Source organism: Quercus suber, unplaced genomic scaffold (assembly GCF_002906115.3).
Source record: "Quercus suber isolate HL8 unplaced genomic scaffold, Cork oak 2.0 scaffold_6, whole genome shotgun sequence".
NCBI classification, from domain to species: Eukaryota; Viridiplantae; Streptophyta; class Magnoliopsida; order Fagales; family Fagaceae; genus Quercus; species Quercus suber.
This window is the reverse complement of record NW_027069472.1, coordinates 3,223,596-3,245,324: the sequence shown is the minus strand read 5'-3', so window position 1 is coordinate 3,245,324 and position 21,729 is coordinate 3,223,596. Positions and strand designations below refer to the sequence as shown.

The 21,729-nt window shown below is 33.9% G+C and overlaps 1 protein-coding gene and 1 long non-coding RNA gene across 3 annotated transcripts; one reads left to right on the top strand and one right to left on the bottom strand.

Moving 5' to 3' along the window:
• The first annotated feature begins 13,558 nt into the window (after window positions 1–13,558).
• Window positions 13,559–15,356, top strand: LOC136067520 (uncharacterized). 2 transcript variants are annotated; one of them, XR_010628983.1, is made up of 4 exons: window positions 13,559–13,635; window positions 13,827–13,910; window positions 14,556–14,945; window positions 15,080–15,356. It is a non-coding gene; the product is annotated as an uncharacterized LOC136067520 (long non-coding RNA). The 2 variants fall into 2 exon arrangements; XR_010628981.1 differs by lacking the exon at window positions 13,559–13,635 and having other exon boundaries at window positions 13,777–13,910.
• Window position 15,357: 1 nt separating this feature from the next.
• Window positions 15,358–18,808, bottom strand: LOC112023627 (glutamate receptor 3.3). The gene is given in 6 exon segments (XM_024056243.2): window positions 15,358–15,690; window positions 15,968–16,371; window positions 16,477–16,508; window positions 17,384–17,661; window positions 17,755–17,984; window positions 17,987–18,808. Coding segments are annotated over 6 exon segments (2,016 nt in total). The 5' UTR covers window positions 18,726–18,808.
• Window positions 18,809–21,729: the final 2,921 nt, after the last annotated feature.

The window sequence follows — 21,729 nt, the reverse complement described above, 5'->3', positions numbered from 1 at the left end:
CAAACCACGTTATTGCTCTACCAAGGATGAAGATGACTGATTCTTAGACATTGCCAACGGCCCCAAACTACAGGATGAATGTAGATGGAGTAGTTTTTACTCAAATTCAGGGGATCTAGGGTCAAGGTGGTGATCCGTGACCATGATGGAAGGGTTTGGGTCTGTTTGAAATTGAGGCAATAGCTATGGAAATCGGGTTGGTCTTTGCATGGGATGTTGGTATATGGGATGTGGTAGTTGAAAGTGATTCCAAGATATTGGTTGACACTCTACTGGGTTTATGTACTCCTCCTATGGTTGTATCTAATGATCTTGCTAGTGTAACTCATAAGCTTCAAGATTTTAGATCAGTTTAAATCTCCCATGTGAAGCGGCAAGGCAATAAACCTGCATATTTATTGGCAAAATTTGCCAAATAAATAGATAATATTGATAATTATGTAACATGGATAGAGGAAAATCCATCACTGATTAAGCCAACTGTTGCTCATGATATACTAAATTTATCTTCTTCTTAATAAAGTTACAAGTTTCTCATCAAACAAATAAGTAAATAAATAAATAAATTTACAAATTTCAGTGTGCCCATGCTTGAGGTGGTACTCTAATTTGAGAATATTGTGAAGCGGGGCTAAAATCTTGCCCCATCCCCGCCTCACCACCTTTGTGGGGCGGGAAAACCGGCACGAGTTGAACCGGGGAGGGACATATTAAGTGGGGCAGGGCAAAATTGTCATCCCTATCCTATTTATATTGATGCACAAGTTCGGAAGTAAGTCGATCGTTCGAACTTGCAGGGTCAAAAAACTTGAAAAACAAAATACTTTTAAAGTGCATTATTGTGGTGTTAATCAAGGACCTTCCAAAAGTTAAATTAGAAACTCACAATAATTTTAAGAACTCTAAAAGCGTAGGAGTCGTAAGAGTTAGGAAATTGTGTTTTCATGTATAGAGGTCTAGAGCGACCACATTTATTGGAATGTAGGAATTAGCATAATGAAGATATGGGTTAGTGGCACTGAGATCATTGGGTATAGTGTTCCCACACTTAGTGGGTACAGAAATTTAATTAGGAGTAGTACCTTCTGGCGCAGTGAGTAGCAATTTCTTCATGTGAACAATAGTAGAGTGAATTTTGTTCATTTATGGAGCTAAGTGTCCTTACTCGTCCATCCCTATAGGTGACGAATGAGTACCCTAAGGGGGACGACTCAAGAATGCTCATCAATGGCTTAACTAATGTTAGGGTTGTGCAGAAAACCCACCGACCCGACCCGACCCAACCCACCGGGTTGGGTCGGTTTTTAGGGCTTGGTGGGTTGGGTTGGGTTACAAAAAAAAATTTTATAGCGGGTCGGGTTGGGTTTGGATCGTAAAATTATAAACCCGCCAAACTCGACCCGATCCACCCATATTTAATATATATTTAAAATATATTATATATTTAATGATTTAAAAAAAAAAACTAGTTGTAGGGTGCTTATATATATATATATATATAATAATTTAAAAAAAAAACAACTGTAGAGCAGCACTGCCTCAGTTCCTCCTACTAATACTAATTCAATATATATATATATAATATATATAATTAATAAAAATTTAAAATAACTTGCTCTTCCTATCCCATATAAAAGTCAATTAGTACACACAAACCCTAAAAAATTACTATTGTTATTTAGTAATTAGTGTTGTTTGCTTTTAAGGAGTTACATTGATACTAATCTTTGGGTTTTTTTTAATATATTAATATTTATATTTTTTTTACTCAATTTATTAATAATAATAATAAAATTTGTTAAACCCATGGGTTCAACCTGACCAACCCGACCCATGTGGGTTGGGTTAAAATTTTTTTGACCCACCATGGTGGGTTGAGTCAAAAAATCCCCTCAACCAGACCCGACCCAACCTAACCCATGCACACCCCTAACTAATGTTGGTGTCCGAAGAATTGAACTTGTTAGACGAGTCAGCCATGTCAGACAAGGAGACTAAGTCGGACAAGTGGCATGTTTTAGACGAGGGGTTGTGGAAATATTCCCCCATCGTTGCCTTTTCTTTTTTACAAGTTACAAAGTTCATTTTAAACTGCTTGTTGGGGCTCTGTTTTGGCTAAATACTTCATTTTTAGGACTATTTTATCAAAAAGACTCTTTTGAAAGTTAGGACCCATTTGGTAATGTTGTTCTACCAACATTATTTGTATCTTTTGAAAATATGTGTGGGTGAAAAAGTGTGAAAATGCATATAATGTTGTTTAAATACTGAAAACTGTTATTCAAAATACACTACCAAACAATTCCTTACTTTGTTGAATAGTCTCATTTGTGATTTGATTTTGCGAAAATAAAGTTTCAAGTAAAACTCGACTTTCCCAAAGTTGAGCTCCCAATCACTTGCTAATAGGGAGCCACTGGCAAAACATTTAAATAGAAAAGTGTTACGTCCACAATATTTTTACAACACTTTTCAACAAATTTTAGATGATAAGTTGTGACTAGTTAGAATTTGAACTCGCTACTTAAATTACTTTATTGTTTACCAATAACAATAGTAACTGATAAGCCCAGCATACTTTCCTTAGGCAAAGTACTCGTCCATAATGGTCAGCACTAGACGAAGGAAGACCATTAAACCCCAATCAATGGAGAAGGTGTTACACACCAACAATAAGTATTCTTGCCGTTGGGAGAAGCAAGATCCTCTCATTCAGACCCCTCAAANGAGGGAGAGAGAGAGAGAGAGAGAGAGAGAGAGAGAGAGAGAGAGAGAGAGAGAGAGAGAGAGAGAGAGAGAGAGAGCGTGAAGGGGCAAGCGTTTTGGATCTATTTTGGGCCTTTGGCATGTAGATTCTCTTGTTGGGTTTGGGTCGACTATGATCCAGTCTAACTATATCTACTGTATGTCTGTGTCTTTGGTAGCTTGCTCTCATTTTTTATTTTTCCGCAAGCCCAAAGAACAATGATAATCCAAAGTACACACAATGTCAACTTATTTTAGAACATGTACTATAAAAAATGAGGGCTTGAACTTAGATTCATTTTACAAAAGAGAACATGTAATGTCAAACTATAAGGATAGGCCAGAGGACACCAATTTTAATAAAAATAAAAATAAAGACTAAATATATATTGAGCTACTTGGCCTAAGGATGCTTTGTATTATGTTATGTGTAAATTTTATTATATTAAAATTAAAAATTATCATGGATGATCAAGATAATTAAAATCAAATTTTAATTTTATTATAAAATTTTTGAAATGCAATTTTAGTTTTATTAGAGTTTTGAATTTCTTGAAATTTATTTAATAGAGTTATAGTTGAGTAGAATTTTACTTAAAGAGAATTTTCCTAATTAATGAGAATTTAACTACTGAATTCATTGAGAAGATGGTCACTTGACTCAATCACATCTCAACTTTTATTATATAGTATAGTATGATAACTCTTGATAATCAGTGGGTTGAAAATCTTCAGACTTCAACAATCTTGAGAATTGAATCCTGTAAAACCAAACTCAATCAGAGTAAAGACCGGTGGAGGCCGGCCTATGACCCTCCGATGATGAAGTTAGAAGGCTGGAATAGAGAGGAAAAATATCTAAGTGTTTATTTCCTTCTCAAAATGAAAAAGTCAGAATCCTTTACCTCTACGCAGAATCGTGTTTATATAGTGTACGGAACGGTTATTTTCTCTGATAACCGTTCCTATTATCGAGGAGTTCATCAAAATCGGAGGTAACTTCCATAACTTCCGTAGAAGTTGCTTCATCTGAACCGGTGTCTCATTGTGAGCAATGGAGGTTTTGATTTATTGGTTAAGTCACGAATGCTTGGCTCGTCCATCCCTAACTTGGGGGTGGACGTGCCTTAGCATGGCCATGCCTTCCTCGTCCGTCCTTTGGGACGGACGAGACCTTGTTCGTCCGTCCTAAAGGACGGACGAGGCAACTTGGCTGTGCCATCTTTCTTTTTTCCATAGACGAGCCATATGGACAATTTTTCAAGCTGGTGTTTTATGGTATCATCATAGTATGAACATTCTCAGACTCTTTTTTATTAAACTTCTTTCTCATTCCCTTGTCCAGCCTGTAATTTGTAATGATTTTAGACAAATTTTTATTAAGGAATTAATGTAAAACTCAAGTTTATAGAAGTCAAATATAATTCGTTAAAACTGAAAAATTCATTGGCACATGTGTGTTTTTGTTTGATGATAGGTTAACTACTATGGTTACAACAAAATCTCACTATTTTTGTATACCACCCTTATTTCAAGTTGTAGTCAATAACAAATATGGATATAAACTTTTGAGATATATTACATCCACAACATTTTTACAGCAAATCTTAAGTAGTAAGTTGTTACTGGTTCCAATTTAAAACCACTACCAAAATTATTTTTTTATCCACCGTTAACCACTAATAACAATCTGTTATTTATGATTTATTGTGAAAATGTTATGAACATAACATTATTTTATTTTGATCTATAATAATAACTTTAAACCTCAGTTAGTTATGAAAAATATTGTTGGATTTGTTACGTCCTTGCATTGGATGCCCATGGCCATTTTTTTTGTTTGGTCCATCTTTTGTCAAAAGAAATATGTTATGTCCATAATATTTTCATAATAAACCATAAGTGGCGAGTTATTACGAGATGTTATGAGTAGGCAAAAAAATAATTCCAGTTATAAGTTTAAATTAAATCCAATAACAATTTAACACACATGATTTTCTGTGAAATAGTGAAAATATTATAAAATGTTGTTGACATGATACCTTTTTTTTTTTTTTTTTTTTTTTTTGTAAAAATCTAAATTAATCTTCATCCAACTTAACGGTATCTTAGGCGGATTCACGGAGCGCAAATGCAGTCATACGCGCTCCCAATCATTTCCCAATTTCCAATCGGACGAGAAGTGGCGAACTGGTAAAGTGAAAAAAAGCCGGAGCGAAACGTCCCATCTTAGCCGAGAAAACAACTCGTATCCAATCAAAAGCCGCCACGTGTACCCTGAGAATCCGAGGCAAACTCGCTTTTAACGAACCTAACCTCTCAGACTCCCGAAAGGCCATCCCCTGACCGTCAATTTTTACCGCCTTCCAAGAATCAACGGTTGGGACTGAATCCGGTCAGTCAGCCCATCCTCCAACCAAATTTCGCCACGTGCCGGTTCCCACCCCTTCCCAGACATCAAAGAGATCTACTGATTACCTGTATTTCCCGGTTGCCAACCCCATTCCAACTCTCTCTCTCTCTCTCTCTCTCTCTATATCGTCGCCCGTTTTCTCTTACAAAAGGCTTGTGATTCTCTCTCTCTTTCTCTCTCTCTCTCTTCTGAGAGATATCTTCTTCTTTGGGTTTCTTGGATTATCAAAAAAGCGAAGAGAAAAGGCAAAGCATCATCGTCATCGTCATCGTCATCGTCATATGTGAGAATTTTTTACTACTTTTCCTCGGATTCTGTGTTCACTCTCTCTCTCTCTCTCTCTCTCTCTCTCTCTCTCTCTCTCTCTCTCTCTCTCTCTCTCTCTCTCTCTCTCTCTCTCTACCTTTTATTTTTCCTCGTTTTATTGATCAATTTATGACTTTTTGAACTCTAAACACTTGACTGTTTTTCACTAAAATTCTTCCATTCTACACGAACTGTAATTATTTAGATAAGTCGATAAGAGCATTCATATTAGCATGTCTATTTTACACATCTATTTTTACACTAAAAACTTACTTTTTCTATTTTACACATTCACTTTTACAAAACACCCACATCAATTCATTTATTTTACAAGATATTTTAATAAAATATTAATTATACTCTATTTTTTTATTATTTATTTCTACCTACCCCTGTTAAATACGCGCCTCTCAGTTCCACTCATTTTCTGATTTCGTGCTCTCTCTCTCTCTACACTCATCTCTCTGCCTTTCTCAAGCAAATCCCAAAACCCATTAGCTGAAACCGATCCAGCTCTCCGTCGATCCACTCGCCGCCGATGTCCTCCACCGATTCGGCCTTCCTCTGGCGATCCAACTCTCCGTCGATCCACTCGCCGCCGATGTCCTCCACCGATTCGACCTCTCTCTAGCGATCCAGCTCTCCGTCAATCCACTCGCCGTCGATGTCCTCCACCGATTCGGCCTCCCTTTGGCGATCCACTCGCCGCCGATGTCCTCCACCGATCCCTCTTTCCTTCGCCCCTCCCTCTCTTCCTCCACCACCGATCCTTCGCCTCCCACCCCCAACCGACGACAGCAATGGAAGATCTGGCGGATCGGGCGGCGGCAGCACTGTTTTTGGGTTGGGTTTACCGGTGAGTTTTGGTTTAATTTTCTGTTATTTTTGGTTTTATTTTCTGTTGATTTTGGTCTAATTTTCTGTGCGGTGGTTGGTGGTGGCGCTGGGTTTGGTGGTTGGTGGTTATTCTGGAGCGCTGGGTAGTTGATAATGGTAATATTATTTTAATGTATACACGAGCTATAGTACCTGTGTATATTTACACGGGTACTGTAGCTCGTGGAAATATATACATGGATTTACATATTTTTACACCCACTGATGTGGGTAGTTTTTTGCTCAAAATGTGTAAATTTTGTACTGTACATCTATTTTAGAAGATTATAGCCGAGCTGGTGCGAATGCTCTAAGACCAGCAAATCGGCTAAAATCCAAAATTTGACATGATACTTTTTATAGATGTCTTGACTTCAAAGCAAATAATCATTGGCTTTAACCATTTAAGTTCCACTCCTAACCATTTAAGTCATTAGGTTTTTTTTTTTTTTGTTGGCTGAATAAATACTTTATTACTCAACACAAAACAGGAGAAATACAAAAAGGTTTGGGCCTAGAACCATCTATATCTAAAGCTTTCATCACAGATAAAGACAAAATAGAGATAAGAACTGGCCCAAACCAAGATACAAAAGCAGCCCACTGGGTAAGAAGATAAGCAGGGATATTGCCCTTTCTATTTACAAAAGAGAAAGAAACATTTACAAAAGATTTAGATAAATACAAAATATCATCAGATATGGATTTGATACTCCAGTGAGGGACATAATCTACATTCTTCAAAGGATCAATAACATTAGAGCATCACCTTCCAATATTATATTTCTATAACCTTCTATAGCAGCACACTTGATAGCACACCAAGTTGCTTTGGCTTCCCCTAGCAAAGAATTCCTTGGATCCAGTTGTTCTGCCCATGCCAATAGAAACTTTCCTGAATCATCTTTGCCCACTACTGCCATTGAAATTTTCTCTTCCCTCATTTTTTTCCTTGGAGATTCAATGTTTAATCCACTGAAGGGGTGAGATTCCAGAAAATTAAATTAACGGGAAAAAAAAATCAAGCCAAATGCAGGGAATCATACAAAAGGTCACAAAATATCTAGGATCACAAAATTTGTCACAACTTGATGATATGTGTAGCTATAGATTAGTAGTTATAGTTGCGTTTCTAAAAAATGCGGCTATGGAGTAGCTATAGCTGCGTTTTTTGTAAACGTGTCTAAAAAAAACACAACTATAACCTGCGTTTTTTGTATTACATTATTTTATATGGACCCATTACTATGTCTTGATTATCAAGTTGTCCAGTGGTGACTCCAGGAATTTAATTCAGGGTGTTCCTATTCCACTTTGAAAAAATTTCAGGTCATTTCGGTCTATTTCGGGTGTTTTGGGACATTTCAATAAATATCGGCCGAAATTCAAGATTTGGCCAGCATAAAGTTTGTGCTTAAAAAAAAAAAAAAAGTTATTAAAACCAAAACAAATTTGCATTATGTACACTGAAAAACCTCAAAGGGAAAATAAATGAAAAGAAATGAAATGAACAAAGGTATCTAAAAAGTTACCATGGCTTTTGAGTTGAGTTGTGGTGTGCTTTTGTGTTAGAACCCCTTTCCCTCTCCCTTGTGTGTGTGTGTGTTTATTTCTCAAAAAAAAAAAAAAACTATAAGTTCATTTGAAATATTAATAAAATTATTAATTATTGTTGTATAGTTATTTCATAAATTTGTTTGTCTTTTATAAACTATAATTTGTTGTATTGTTGTTTCATTAATTATTAAATTATTAATTATTGTTTAGCCTAACATAATTTAATTTGTTTGTCTTTTATAATGTATTAGTTAATTAAATTATTAATTATTAGTGTTTATTTGCTTCATTAATTTTTTTTACTAACTACTAGTAGTCTAAAAAAAATATTTTATATACCACCGCACACTTTTAGTGTGATTACAAGTATAAATGCTTGTGGGTGTGGAGGGCAAAGGCGGAGTTCAAGTCTCCATGAGAAAACTCTACATACATATAACTTAAATTAGGTTAGAGTAGAATTCCATCTTATATATAAATAATAAAAAAATTCTATATAATAATATATCTAATTACATTTCAAAATTTGACCTCTTTTATTCAAATTATTTTAAGCTAATTTCACAACTCAATAAAAAAAATTAAAAAGCATAATAAGCCTTCTACATAGAACTGGTCAAGAAGGAAAAGAATAGAATTCTATAAACGATTTTCAAAGAAATTAAAACAAAAATCAAAAAAAAAAAAAAAAAAAAAAAAAAGGTAAAAGAGTGGCAGATAAACCACATTAGTTTGTCCGCCACTCCGCCCATTAGTAACTTTTGTAATAATAAAAAAAAAAAAAAGGCATTTAATAAGAAGTAGAAAGTGGGTTGGTGTGAGTGTGAAGCAGTGGAAGTCATTCTTGTTCCTGGGTTTCTCTGCTAACATTTTGTTTAGAAACCCATACCAGAAATGCCAAAAGAAAGAGAGTGACAATGAGGAAGAGAAGAAAACTGAAGCTACTATGGATGGCAGTGAGCTCATCTAATGAGGCTCATCAACAACAACACCTTACGCGTGTTCATACTGGGTTTTGGTTGGTTGGCTTTTTTTTTTNTATACCACCGCACACTTTTAGTGTGATAGTCACTTTACAAGTATAAATGCTTGTGGGGTGTGGAGGGCAAAGGCCGGAGTTCAAGTCTCCATGAGAAAACTCTACATACATATATACTTAAATTAGGTTAGAGTAGAATTCCATCTTATATATAAATAATAAAAAAATTCTATATAAAATAATATATCTAATTACATTTCAAAATTTGACCTCTTTTATTCAAATTATTTTAAGCTAATTTCACAACTCAATAAAAAAAATTAAAAAGCATAATTGGGCTTGCTCTATTACGATTTTTTTTTTTTTTAAGATTTTAGTCAAAATTTGTTTGGCATAAAACTTTTGAGGGTGTTCCTGATATTGCTTGGGGGTGTTCCTATTTTTTTTTTAAGGGTAAACAAATAAAAAAAATTAATTATTATATATAAATTTTTTTTTTCAAGCCAGGGTGTTCCTAGGAACACCCTGGGCTCTAAGTGGCGTCGCCACTGTCTGCTGTGGTTTATTCTCACTTTTCTACATCATATACTGCCCATGGGCTTGCTACTCCTCTCTTTCCAAGCTCCTTTAAGCTCGTTTGCTTTCTCAAGACCCATTTGTTTATTTCATAGACCTATGATCCATTATTCCTGCTGCTTGGGCTTAATGGTTTTTCTATCCATTTACCAACTCTTTTCTGCCCGTGTTGCTGGGCTTCTTCTTTCTATTTGGGCTACTCAAAATGAGCCTCAACAATGTGCAAGTCCAACCATCAAGAAGGTCTATTTGGTTGATGCCTCAATTATCTACAAGTTACTTAAAACTTCAAATTTATTTTGAAAAGTACTAGGCTTACAATATTTTTACTTCATTTTCACAACAAATCTTAAATTGTAAGTTGTTATTAGTAGGTAAAAAAGTAATTTAAGTAATTGTTCAAATTAAAACCAATAATATCTTACTACTTACGATTTATCATGAAAATGTTGTAAACGAATCACTTCTAATATATTCTTGCTTCTTATTTCTCGTTTAATGTGCGAAGGCAACCATTATTATTTTGCTTAATGTGAAAAGGAGCAAACACCTACAGATAAAACTTGCTGCCTCTCTATCTTACTTTTTCCCTTTAAATATTGAGTAAATATAGGAATGCAATTATGCATGATTAAAATATTGAATAATGATGCATGCCCTAGCAACGACCAGCCATTCCACGTGCAACAACAAAATATAGATGCGTAATGCGACGTAGTAGGTACGTAACGTTGTACGAACATGCGTAAAGCTCTAATGCCCTTTTAATAAGAGAATTTTTCTATTAATTAGTGCTTGAAGTTAGCCAGGATTGTATTTGACTAAATTAATCTTCTAGTAGAAGTTTCTCTATTAAATTGAAATTTGGATATTATATTAATTTGTTCCTCAAGCTGCGATGCGACTTTGACGTGCGAGTCCAACCATTTAAGAAGGTTTTTTATTTTTGGATGATGAGGTCGATTATCTGCAAGCTGGTATCAACATGTAATAATTACAATATTTTTATAATATTTTCAAAATAAATCTTAAATGTTAAGTTGTTATTAATAAGTAAAAAAGTAATTTAAGTAGTTTAAATTAGAATAATAATAATTTACCATTTATAAATTGTTTTGAAAATGTGAAGGACGTAACCCTTCTCATTCTTATTTTTTATTTATTTTTATTTGAACGTGGCACAAAAGATATGCCCACTGTTACAATGAGGCCTAGTCACCTTGCCTCAAATGCACCGGCAGTGGGTAACTTAATCTCATTTAGCAATTCTAAGCTTTGTGACATGCCTTAATATGTTTAATAGTTCATGAACATTAAAGCAACCTGGCATGCCTTAATCATAGACTAATTACTTGCAGCAAGGATTATGAAAACGAAATGTTAGAGGAATAATAAAAGGGTGCATGGGGTTTATTTCATACTTGTTATTGCACACAATGGTACAAAATCATAATTTCAATTCAAAACACCACCCTTTTATTATGGGTAGATACTAATACACACAACCATATACACATACATTTTATTTAAAAGAAAATCATGTTCTAGAGAAACAGCATCAAAGACAACAAGTTTGATGCGCAACTAGAAAATGGATATTTTGCAGCACTACTCAGCTCATCAGGGGTTGCCAATGGCATCATCGCCCATGTGTCGTTGGATTAGGGGCAGAAGGTGGGACTAGACCTTTTTTCAGTGGAACATATTCACTACCTTGAACCATCTGACCTGCACTCATCTCATTGTTTCCGGGGTGAGGAGGAGTGGCATACAGAACTGGCAGACCTCTTGGACCTGGAGCCTCTCCTTTATGGGCTACATATTGCTCTTTGACCAGTGCTTCAACAGTTGAGCTAGATAAGGACTGCTTCTTCCTCCCCTCCACTTCCATGCTTGGATTCAGAGGCCAAGCTTCAGATCTATAATAAAAAATAATTAAAAAAAGTCAAACAATTTTTTTAACTAAAACTGTGATAAGTTCATTGTGAATGCTTTAACATGATGTGGACTCATTGGGTCTAGTGGAAAGATATAACACAAAAGTAATTTTTTTTAAGGCGACTCTATTATTTATTTGTATTATATATATATATATATATATATATATATATATATATTTTGGAGAGAAACATCAAAATTTTGAAGTTAAACTTTAATACCGAAGTCTATTTCAAGACTTTACTTTAGTTGAGCTAAGGATATAAAAATAAAATATAATAATAAAAAAAAATGTTTTATTAATGTATGCTCTTAGAACATGTATTACTAAACCATTTTAAAAAACGTTTTATGAAAAAAAGAAAAGAAAAAGTGACTAATTCTTTAACAATTTTTTCAAATTTTCATCAATTATTTTTAAAAATTGATGACTAATACGAGACATACATTAACCAGACCCATAAAAAGAAAGAAGGAAAGAAAGAAAGAAGAAGAAAAAAAAGAGAGAACAATCATTTGACCCACGACAAAACCTATGTCCCACATTGTGAAACTCTAGTTAATAAATTAAAACCAATTATCTAAAGTGGTGCAAGCATCTTAAGAAGTTCCACTCACTTGTCCACCTTAAGGTATGAAATAGTATTATTGTGATATTAGATTTGGATAGTTTTTGGGTATAAAGTGTAAAGTTTTATTTGTGATGGTTTGTTAGTATACGCAACGTTCTTTAAAATATTTTCCACTTTATTGGTCTTGATGGTGGAAAATTTTTTCTATTATTCGCTTTCATTTTTATCATTCCAAAGTAACCAAACACAAAGAAAATACAAAAACAAAAAAAAGAGTTTTACTCTTAAATCTAATTTTGTTCGAATTTGTTTAGTGTTGGATTGTTTGACAAAAAACAATTATGTATTTTAATTAATTATACTAATATAATTTAGCATTACTGGCATTTCCAAAAGCTACATTTAAAAATATATAATAAAACAATAACATGAAAAAAATGTGGATTTTTAGAAATTTGTGTAACAATATAATAAAGTGTTGTCAACAAATTGTTACACAAATTTCAAAAGTTTTAATGTGATGTTATTGTATAGATCTAGATCTAGATATAATAGATGGGTCCATGTGATCCTTCACATGCTCAAAGGAACTAAATACTATAGTATTTTAGAAAAAGTCAAGGTAAGGAAAAAATTGGATTTAAAATTTAAAGCATGACTCCAAATTTAAGACATTATAATGTGATCATTGAAATAACAACATATAATAATATACATCATTATCTTTTTTTTTTTGCTGAGAATTATCAATAAATATAAATATATATACATACATTAGATGATATGGAAAATAAAGATACATTAACAAGTGTTTTAAGAACATAACTTAAGAAGTAATAAATAATTAATTATAAGGTGTAATATATACCTTTTTTTTTTTAATTGTTAATTCATTTTGCCATGTACAAATGAGTAATGTTATATATAATATTTTTTATAGTAAATTTCGCAACTATAAATTTACCCATTATTATTAATTCTCATATAGATCTATAAATAAAAATCACTTAAAAATCTATCATTGACAACTTATCATTTAAATGGTTATGAATTATGTTGTGAAAATGTGTCCAACGGTAGACTTATGGTGTACTCAATTATTTATTTTTGTCAAAAACTTGTGTACACTTTAATTGATATTTTTTATTAGAAAAATATAATATATATAAAAATAATGTACTTGGGGCATTATGTATCATCTATTAAAAAAAAAAAAATGCTTGTTATGGAAAAACAAATATATAAAAAAAGTACTCGGGGGCATTAGGTACCTAGACGTCATTATATGAATTAATTTTCTTTTAATCTAATACCTTTTTACTTAAAAATTTATTAACAAAGTAGTTCATAGTTTGATTAAATTAGTAATTAATTATCCCATTTTTCTCTACAAGTTTACTTTGTTATTCAAGTTGATTTGGTCATTTTGTCTTAATAAATTTCAATGTCTTTCCTCTAAAAAAATACCTCTTTACTTTTAAAAAAAAAAATTGCTATAAGACTTAATTTTCTTTTAATCTAATTCCTATTTACTTAAAAAAAAAAAAAAAAAAGGAGAACTTGAATACTCAAAGGGTCACGAAACTCAAGCGTAATCTGGAATGTCTTCGCAAACATTAAACAGTATGTCTGAGACTGACGGACCTGAAAATTTTCTGGTCCGGTCAACAAAGGTAGCGTCTTGTGTCTTCTCTAAAACTAGATTCTCACATTTAACTTCTTTCCCACGTGAGCCTCAATTCTGTTTGTCCTTTTATGCGTCACCATTTTCTGCTAGTCCTTTTAATCTTTAGTGAGTGTTTCATACTGCTTTTGTTGTTGTTATTTAATGTAAAAATCCACATAAATTATTTCTCTCTTGCAGTGGTTGGCTGGTCCTCTCTACCAACTCCACAAAAACAAGAAACTAATAAAGAAAAAACGAAAGAAAGAAAATTTGCCTTTCCATGTAAGTTTCTCATCTGGGTTCTTCGACTTTTTCATTTACACCACCTCTACTTGTTTTGGTCTAAATTTTTTTTCTGAGGACGTGTAAGTGTGTATAGAATCAGGAGACAACCTGGGTTTTATAGAACAATACTTAGTTTCAGCCATCATGGATGACATTTTATAATATTTAATTGAGTGGCATTAAAAAAATATTTTTTAATATGGGGGCTTTGATTTTGAAGATAGAATCTGATTCTAGTCTATGCAAACATGGTAGCTCTTATTTTAAGCGATTGTTACTTATTGTTTGTTGTTAATTATAAAAGTATTGATGATAAAACTGAGGGAAAGAAATGAAATGATTGAAGCATATGGGTCATTTTGTCCTATGCAACCTTAAACCAAGTGTTAAAGGTATTTTTGTTGGGTCCCTAGAGATAAAAACTTTGATTTTTGATTGTTTGCTTTTTATTTTTATTTTTTTAATTTGAACTTCTTTTTCTCTTTAATGTCTTTTAGAAATCAGTTAATATTAGTTTGAATTTAGTTTGCTTTACGTTAGTTCTGATTGTTTTACCATCTCTTGTCAGGACTGACCTTAGGTCTTTCTTTCTTTGGAAAATGGATTTTGCGACCTTTTTTTTTTTTTTTTTTTGTTTCCCAGATGAAAATTCATTATCCTGAGCTCTGATGGGTAACTCTTTGTTCTCAATTCTGCGCTAATTATATTGCGGAAACCTTGGGCCAGTTTAACTTGAGGCAGGGGAAAAAAAACTGTTCTGCCTGTTCAAAATGAATCATACTTGGTTTATTTTGTCACTACTACTCTATGTGGGGGTGTTCCCATATGGTTTTAGTAAGAATGTTTCAAGACCTACTACTGTGAGAATTGGAGCTATTTTTACATTTAACTCTACCATTGGAAGAGTTGCCAAGATAGCTATGGAGGAAGCTGTGAAAGATGTCAATTCCAATTCCAGCATTCTTCCTGGAACAAAACTTGATCTCACTATGCAAGATTCCAATTGCAGTGGATTTTTTGGAATGGTTGAAGGTACTTTATTTTTCCTCAATTTAGTGTCAAGTTTCTGGCTTGATTTACTTATTTTTATTATTAGGCAAGAATTCTGTCCTAAAAAGAATCTGATAGCCCCAATCACGTGTACTGACTATTGTGTGGAATTACAGCTTTGGAATTTATGGAGACTGATACAGTTGCTATCATAGGCCCTCAATCTTCTGTAGTTGCCCATATTATATCCAACGTTGCGAATGAACTCAAAGTCCCTCTATTATCATTTGGGGCGACTGATCCCACTCTTTCTTCCCTTCAGTTCCCCTTTTTCGTTAGAACAACGCAGAGTGATTTGTACGAAATGACAGCAGTGGCTGATATTGTTGATTATTATGGTTGGAAGGCTGTGATTGCCATATTCATTGACGATGACTATGGGCGGAATGGCATGTTAGCTCATCTGTAATGATATCAATCTCCGGACATGCACTGAAATTGAGCCATTTGAACCCTCTGAAACAGAGTCAGATGGGGTACGGCATAACCGTAACATAATCTGCACGAAATATATGAAGAGAGCAGAGAAGCAAGCTACTCCACAAATAAGAAAGAGTCCCCAAAAGCTTTTAAGTTGAAGCTGATCTGCTTCAATTTCAGTGGTGTCTAAACTGCAAGCGCCATGCAACAGCCACTTATCATGAATCCGCTGGAGATCACCATTTTCAGACAGTTGTAGAATGGCAGTTGACAAGTCTACTGCTAATGGGGAGTCCCGTGGAAAAGCCTATCATGTGAAAGACAAAAGAAAAAAAAGCGTCAAACACTTGCATTTCTCATTTACAATAGGCTAAAATCTAAATAGAAATCAGATAAAGTAGGTTAATTACTAAGTACTTCCAACCTCAATCGAGTAATTAACATGTACTGTATCAGTTTCCATGCAAAGGAGAATTTCATTGTTCTTTCTTCTTTTTTTTTTCAATAGATCCATTTATATCTAATAAAAATATGCATTTTATCTAAATTCTTGTTAAGAATGCTCCTGGAAAACAGATACTCACAAAACCCCAGCCACTTTTGGTGAACTCTTGACCTACAACCCTGTATTTGCACTGGCTTGAGAGGAAGAGTTCTATATATGGGAGTTCATCAACAATAGCTGCAACACCTCCTTTCTCAGGACCATTCTGGAGCGCCTTAGCATATGCTTCAGGTGTTCCAAGTTCAACAAGCCTAGATTTGGATATGCCAAGTTCTTCTAAATAATGTTCAGCAAAAGAACCCACTTGGTACCCAATTGGCTCGTCGCCTTCCTTCAAGCTTTCAATCCCTTTAATAGGAGAAGACAGCCGCTGCACTGTGAGAATTGATGTCAGGCTCGCAGTGTAGCTTGAGTTAATTATCAAAACCACAAAGAGCCATATGATTAGCACCATACGACCAAGGGTGCTCACAGTGTTCTCTCCTGCAAAAGAGAGAGAGAGAGAGATCAACTCTATAAATTTAAAAATACTGCATTCAGCCCTGCCATTTGCATAATGTGTATGAAAAGGGCCTGAATTTTACTTACTATGGGCAAAAAACATGGTTGAGAGGCTAAACCTGCAAGGTTAGCAGACAGAAGATGGATCAGAAACCAATTATTTAGACACTAGGAAGATGATCTACAGCCTTCAGAGGTGACTAATCTAAATAATCTATTAAAATATGTAACATGGTTTAGAGGCCCCATAATAGACTTCTGAATGGTATACTAAGAGATAAATGACTAGCAATTTAGCAGTACAGCAGAAGGCACGGAGAAAAGAAAAGAAAAACCAGCAAACCACTTTGATGATACTGGAACCTTTCTATGTATTGGACCCCTCCTCCTCCTTGTAATTTCTATGAAAAATAAAAATTATATATTAATTTTTACACATTGGCCCCATACCCTCCCCCACCCCCCCCCCCCCAACAAAAAAAAAAAAAAAAAAAAAATAGTTTGGCTTCGCCATTGATTGGACCCACTGTAACTTGAAAGTTTTCAATTTAATGAGCAATAAGGACTCCTGTTTGTCTATGTTTTCAGAAAACAGTAGGCTGGATGATCTCAGCTGAGGTTGCAGTGAGAAAGTGTTTTCACAATAGAAACTTGAATGCATAGTCAAACAAGCTTTTAACATAGAGTAAGGTGAAAGCTCGGTAGGCATCTACATTATACAAGAATGCGTCCACCCAGGCTCATCCACCCAATTGACGTCTGTATCTTATTATATATTACTCACTAATCCCAAAAATTTACTATTAAAAAAATCTTATCCAGCAGATACATTACATATAGACTTCCTTATGCCCTATGCGCAACAGTCAAAATATTCTGCCACCATCAATCCCCTCTATACCACTATCAACAACCATAATTATCCTAATTTGTTGTAGCTTTTGTGTGCATGTGTGTGAGGACATCAAGTAAAAGTGGCAACTGAATAACTCACCATAGAATGGTTATAAGCTGTCGTTTAGGAGGGCCCCTGAATTCATCATTTATCCTATGCTCCAGAATCCACACAACTATTCCAATAACAAGGAAGAAACAAGCAATGATAGTCCACATACGTGCACTAAATGGCCGCAGGAAAGCCCAAGCACCAGAGTTCAATTTTTTAAATGGAGCCACAACAACAAGTCCTGATGCAGCAAATGGTTGTGTAAAATCCACAATCTTTGTCCGATTTGTGACAATTGTAATATCACCAACAGCAGCATCAAATTTCTGTAACAAGGAAATGTGAGAATTAGCCAGAAGTAAAAAAGTAACTTCATATAATTTTGAATTTGAAAATCAATTTTATAATGTAGCACTCACACCCGTTGTGATCGAATGCACAAGCTCTGTATAGCTTGGGTTTTTATGACCATCTCCAAAGGGTATGAATTGGTATGGAACAGCATAAGGTAACAAGCTTACAGCAGCTGTGAATACATCTATGCAGAAACCCTTAAAATTCTGAGTCCCTTGTATTTTAGATACAAATTCCCGGTAACTGGCCCTGTTAGGAACACCAATTCTTAATAGCTTCCCATTGTTTGGGAAAACCATCCACGGGGCTTTGTTAATGTATCTCCTGGCCAGATTACACTGTATAGTTTCTGGTTTGCGCTTGACCGATTAGGTGGCCTTTCATACAGCGTTTCAGGAGGCACAACTGATAAACCAGAATAGTTTGACCAGTAACCAATCTGTCGAGACCCAGTTCCAATCACATTAATAATATCATATGCAGGAAGAATAAGAGACCTATCTGAGTTAAATTTAATAGGACCTGTCAAACCAACAAGGTTACTCTGCAAGATGTTCCGCAACAGGAGATTTCCGTCATCAAAAATGCTCATTGCTTCAAGGTGAAGATTACCGCCTCCTAAAGAATGTAGCCTGGAATCATTAGAAAATGAAACAACCCCACCTTGTTCAAAAAATGCCTCAAGAGCATGAGCAAGCAGCCAAACAGAATCATAAGCATAAAGCCCATACGAATGCAACCCCAAAGAGCCACCAGTTAATTTTTTCCACCTAGAGAAAAAGGCTCGTTTTCTATCTGATTCTGGTGTATGTTGGCGCAAAACAAGAACTCCTTGCATTGAATCCGTGTTATCTAAAGGATGAGGGGCTTTAGAATCTAAAAAATATGAGAGCCAGTCTGTTGCTATCCACACATAGCCATTGCCCATCATTCCAAGATATTGTGCCACAGATAAAACCAATAATCCTGAATCGGGATTTACATGCAGAACAATAATCCGAGATTCCATTAATGCAACCTTAATCAGAAGATCCATAATATCACCCCGATTAACTGCGGACCCTGGACTAATTCCTGCCTTGTAGGAAATTCTACAGCGCCTCTCAGCAAGCTTATCCTCTAATGNAATATAGGCATTATACCTTTTTTTTTTAAAAGGCTACAATTATAAACTTATATAATAATTAAAATTTAATTTAACATATTATATGTGTTCCATGGAATCTAAGTGTGCTTTTTTTTTTTTAATATTCTTAGATATGTTCAAATTAGTCAACTGACATGGTTTATTTGAAAAGAAAAAAAAAAATCTTTTGGTAACATCTTCTCTATATAAAACAATATTATAATTACGTAATTTAAATCTTTTTATTAAATTACGTTTCAACCACACACACATCTAAAACGTAAATAATTACATTACATTTTTCCACTTGTTGCATGGGTTTGTGACTAGCTCTAGCTTCAGTTTGGGCCAGATTTTCAATTGTGGAAGGTAGAATTGATGCCAAACCCAATGATTAGGAGTTAGACCACACATACACAACACCTGAGAGGAAAGGCATAAATAAAGGAATTTGCAATGTCCTCAGCATTTGAACATCTACTGCAACAAATACGGTGGCTATATTTATCCATGTGTGCGTGATATATATACAAGAATAATGTTGGGAGATCTGAGACCAAATTGACAAAGTCAGTAAAATATGGTATATTTCAACATTAGCATTGTAGAAAAAAAGGAGGGCATTCAAATTTCAAATCCTTTGACATGTATAAAACAAGATCTTGGAAAGAAAAATGCTTCCATATACACATATTCCTATAATAAAGTACCTATTTTTTTCATGGGTTCCAGACAAAAATAAATTATACAAGCACATATGAACATTTATAAAGAGTAGGATTTAGATTCAATTTAGTTAATCACCAGCTTGCAATGATACAATTAGGACTGTAAAACGAATAAGTGAGTTAACTGCTCGAGTTAATGTTGCTCCCTGCAGCAATCTCTGTTTGTCTCATGGTAATACTCCCCAACTCACTCTCCTTAGAATTGTCAGATAATGATCTTTCACTTTCCTTCTTTACTTCCCAGAAGCTCACTCTCCTTTCTCTTTAGAATATTCAGTCTCACGGCATGTTGAAATTGACTGCTTTTGAACCCTCTGAAACAGAGTAGATGTACGGTAACTAACATATATCTGAAAATAATGAAGAGCAGATGAAATAGCTATAATGAAGATCTTCCCCAAACTTTTTTCCTTCTTTACTTCCCTAATTTCAGGAGGTCTTCCCTTTCATCATGAAATGATATTGACATCCCGCTGGAGATCACCACAGACATTTGAATGGGCAGTTGACAAGTTTTTTTTTGTTACTGAAAATTGAATAAAAGAAAAAAAAAGGTATAATGCCTATATTATTGAAACTTGAATTTTAATGTAATTTTTTTTTAATATTTATCATTTTTTTTACTTTTTTAGGGCCCATATTTTAATTTCTAATGCCTAATTTTTTTTATTTTTTTAAACCCAAAACTAAAGTGTTTGACCCAAATAAAATAAAATTTCATATTTTTCAACCAAAAAATTAAGAAAAAAAGAAAAAGAAATTTTGAGCCAAAAACTGAAAAAGAAATAAGCTAAAATAAAAATCAATTTATGGCCCATTTAGTCCAAAATTGACCGAAATGATCCAAATTGTACCGATTAGACAGAATGAACTGAAATGAACCAAATGGACTGAAGTGGGCATAATTAAACTGAATACGATTGAAATAGACAGAATGAACTGAATAGACTGATGTAGACCAAAATGCTACTCTGACGTTGCTCAGCATATTCAGCCTTTTGGGATTATATAGATATAGATTAGAAGGTTAATATGGAAAACAATATTGCATTCAGTTGAGATAATTAGTATCAAAGAAAACTTTAGAAGTACTAGAGCTTGCTATTTTGGGTATATTTTTCATCCTCAATTTGTAAATTCATATGGTGTGTATTTGGTGGCATATTTGATTTTTCTTCTTTTTTAAAAACCTTGGTAGTCTTGCTGCTGAAAATTCAATTAAACATCCGAAGATCATTTGTAAAACACGATCGACTTGTTCCGTTGCCGCTTATTGGGTGCTGTTCAAAACATAATTCTTGAGTTGCATTATCTTCTCGAAAGTTCATTTGTTGGTCTAAAAACAAGGGACCTTATATAACTCTGTGTTTTTTGTCCCATGAGATTTGGAAGCTACTAAACTTCTCATGAGAAGTTGGAGCCCTTGATAGCATAAGAATAGAACCTGACTAGAAATCATGGTGTACCCCTAAGTTAAGTTAGGAGATGTTTTATTTGTGGCTTCTAGACGCTGCATTAGAGCACTGGCATCAGTGCTTGTATAATAGAAAATATATCACATTCTAGCCAATCAAGTCCAAAATTCATTCAAGTCAAGTCTTGCAAAGTTATGTAAAAATACATATTGACACTATTTATTTTGTATTTAATTTTTTATTATTTGTTTACGTATCTCGAGAAAAAAGAGAGTAGATGATAATTGTTGTGAGTGAAAAAAGAAAAATAATAAAAAGAAAAAAAGAAAATTTGATATTTTAATGAAATTTTGTGTAAAAATAAATAATCTGATGTAGAGTGTTTTAAAAAGAAAGTAAGTAAAATAGAACAAGTACGTTCTTATACTAAAATATACATGAATTTTTCATAATTTGATGCAAATGCTGTTATCTGTTTGGAAACTGAGTTTCATGTCTGCATCTTAAGTTTTGGTGTTGTTTTTATATTTTTTAGAAGTGCATAGTGGGTCTCATGAACAGTGGGTTCCATGCACTATTCACAAGACACACAAACTTTGTTTTTTGCCAAAAATTTTATTAAAAATAAGACACACAATATTATTTATATATTTAAAAATTATTTTATTACAGTATTTTTAATTTTTAGTAAAATAATCGATATCTAATCAGAGCTGATATGCTAATCTATTGGTATACAATATTTGAGCCATGGCTGGTGGATGTCTGGCT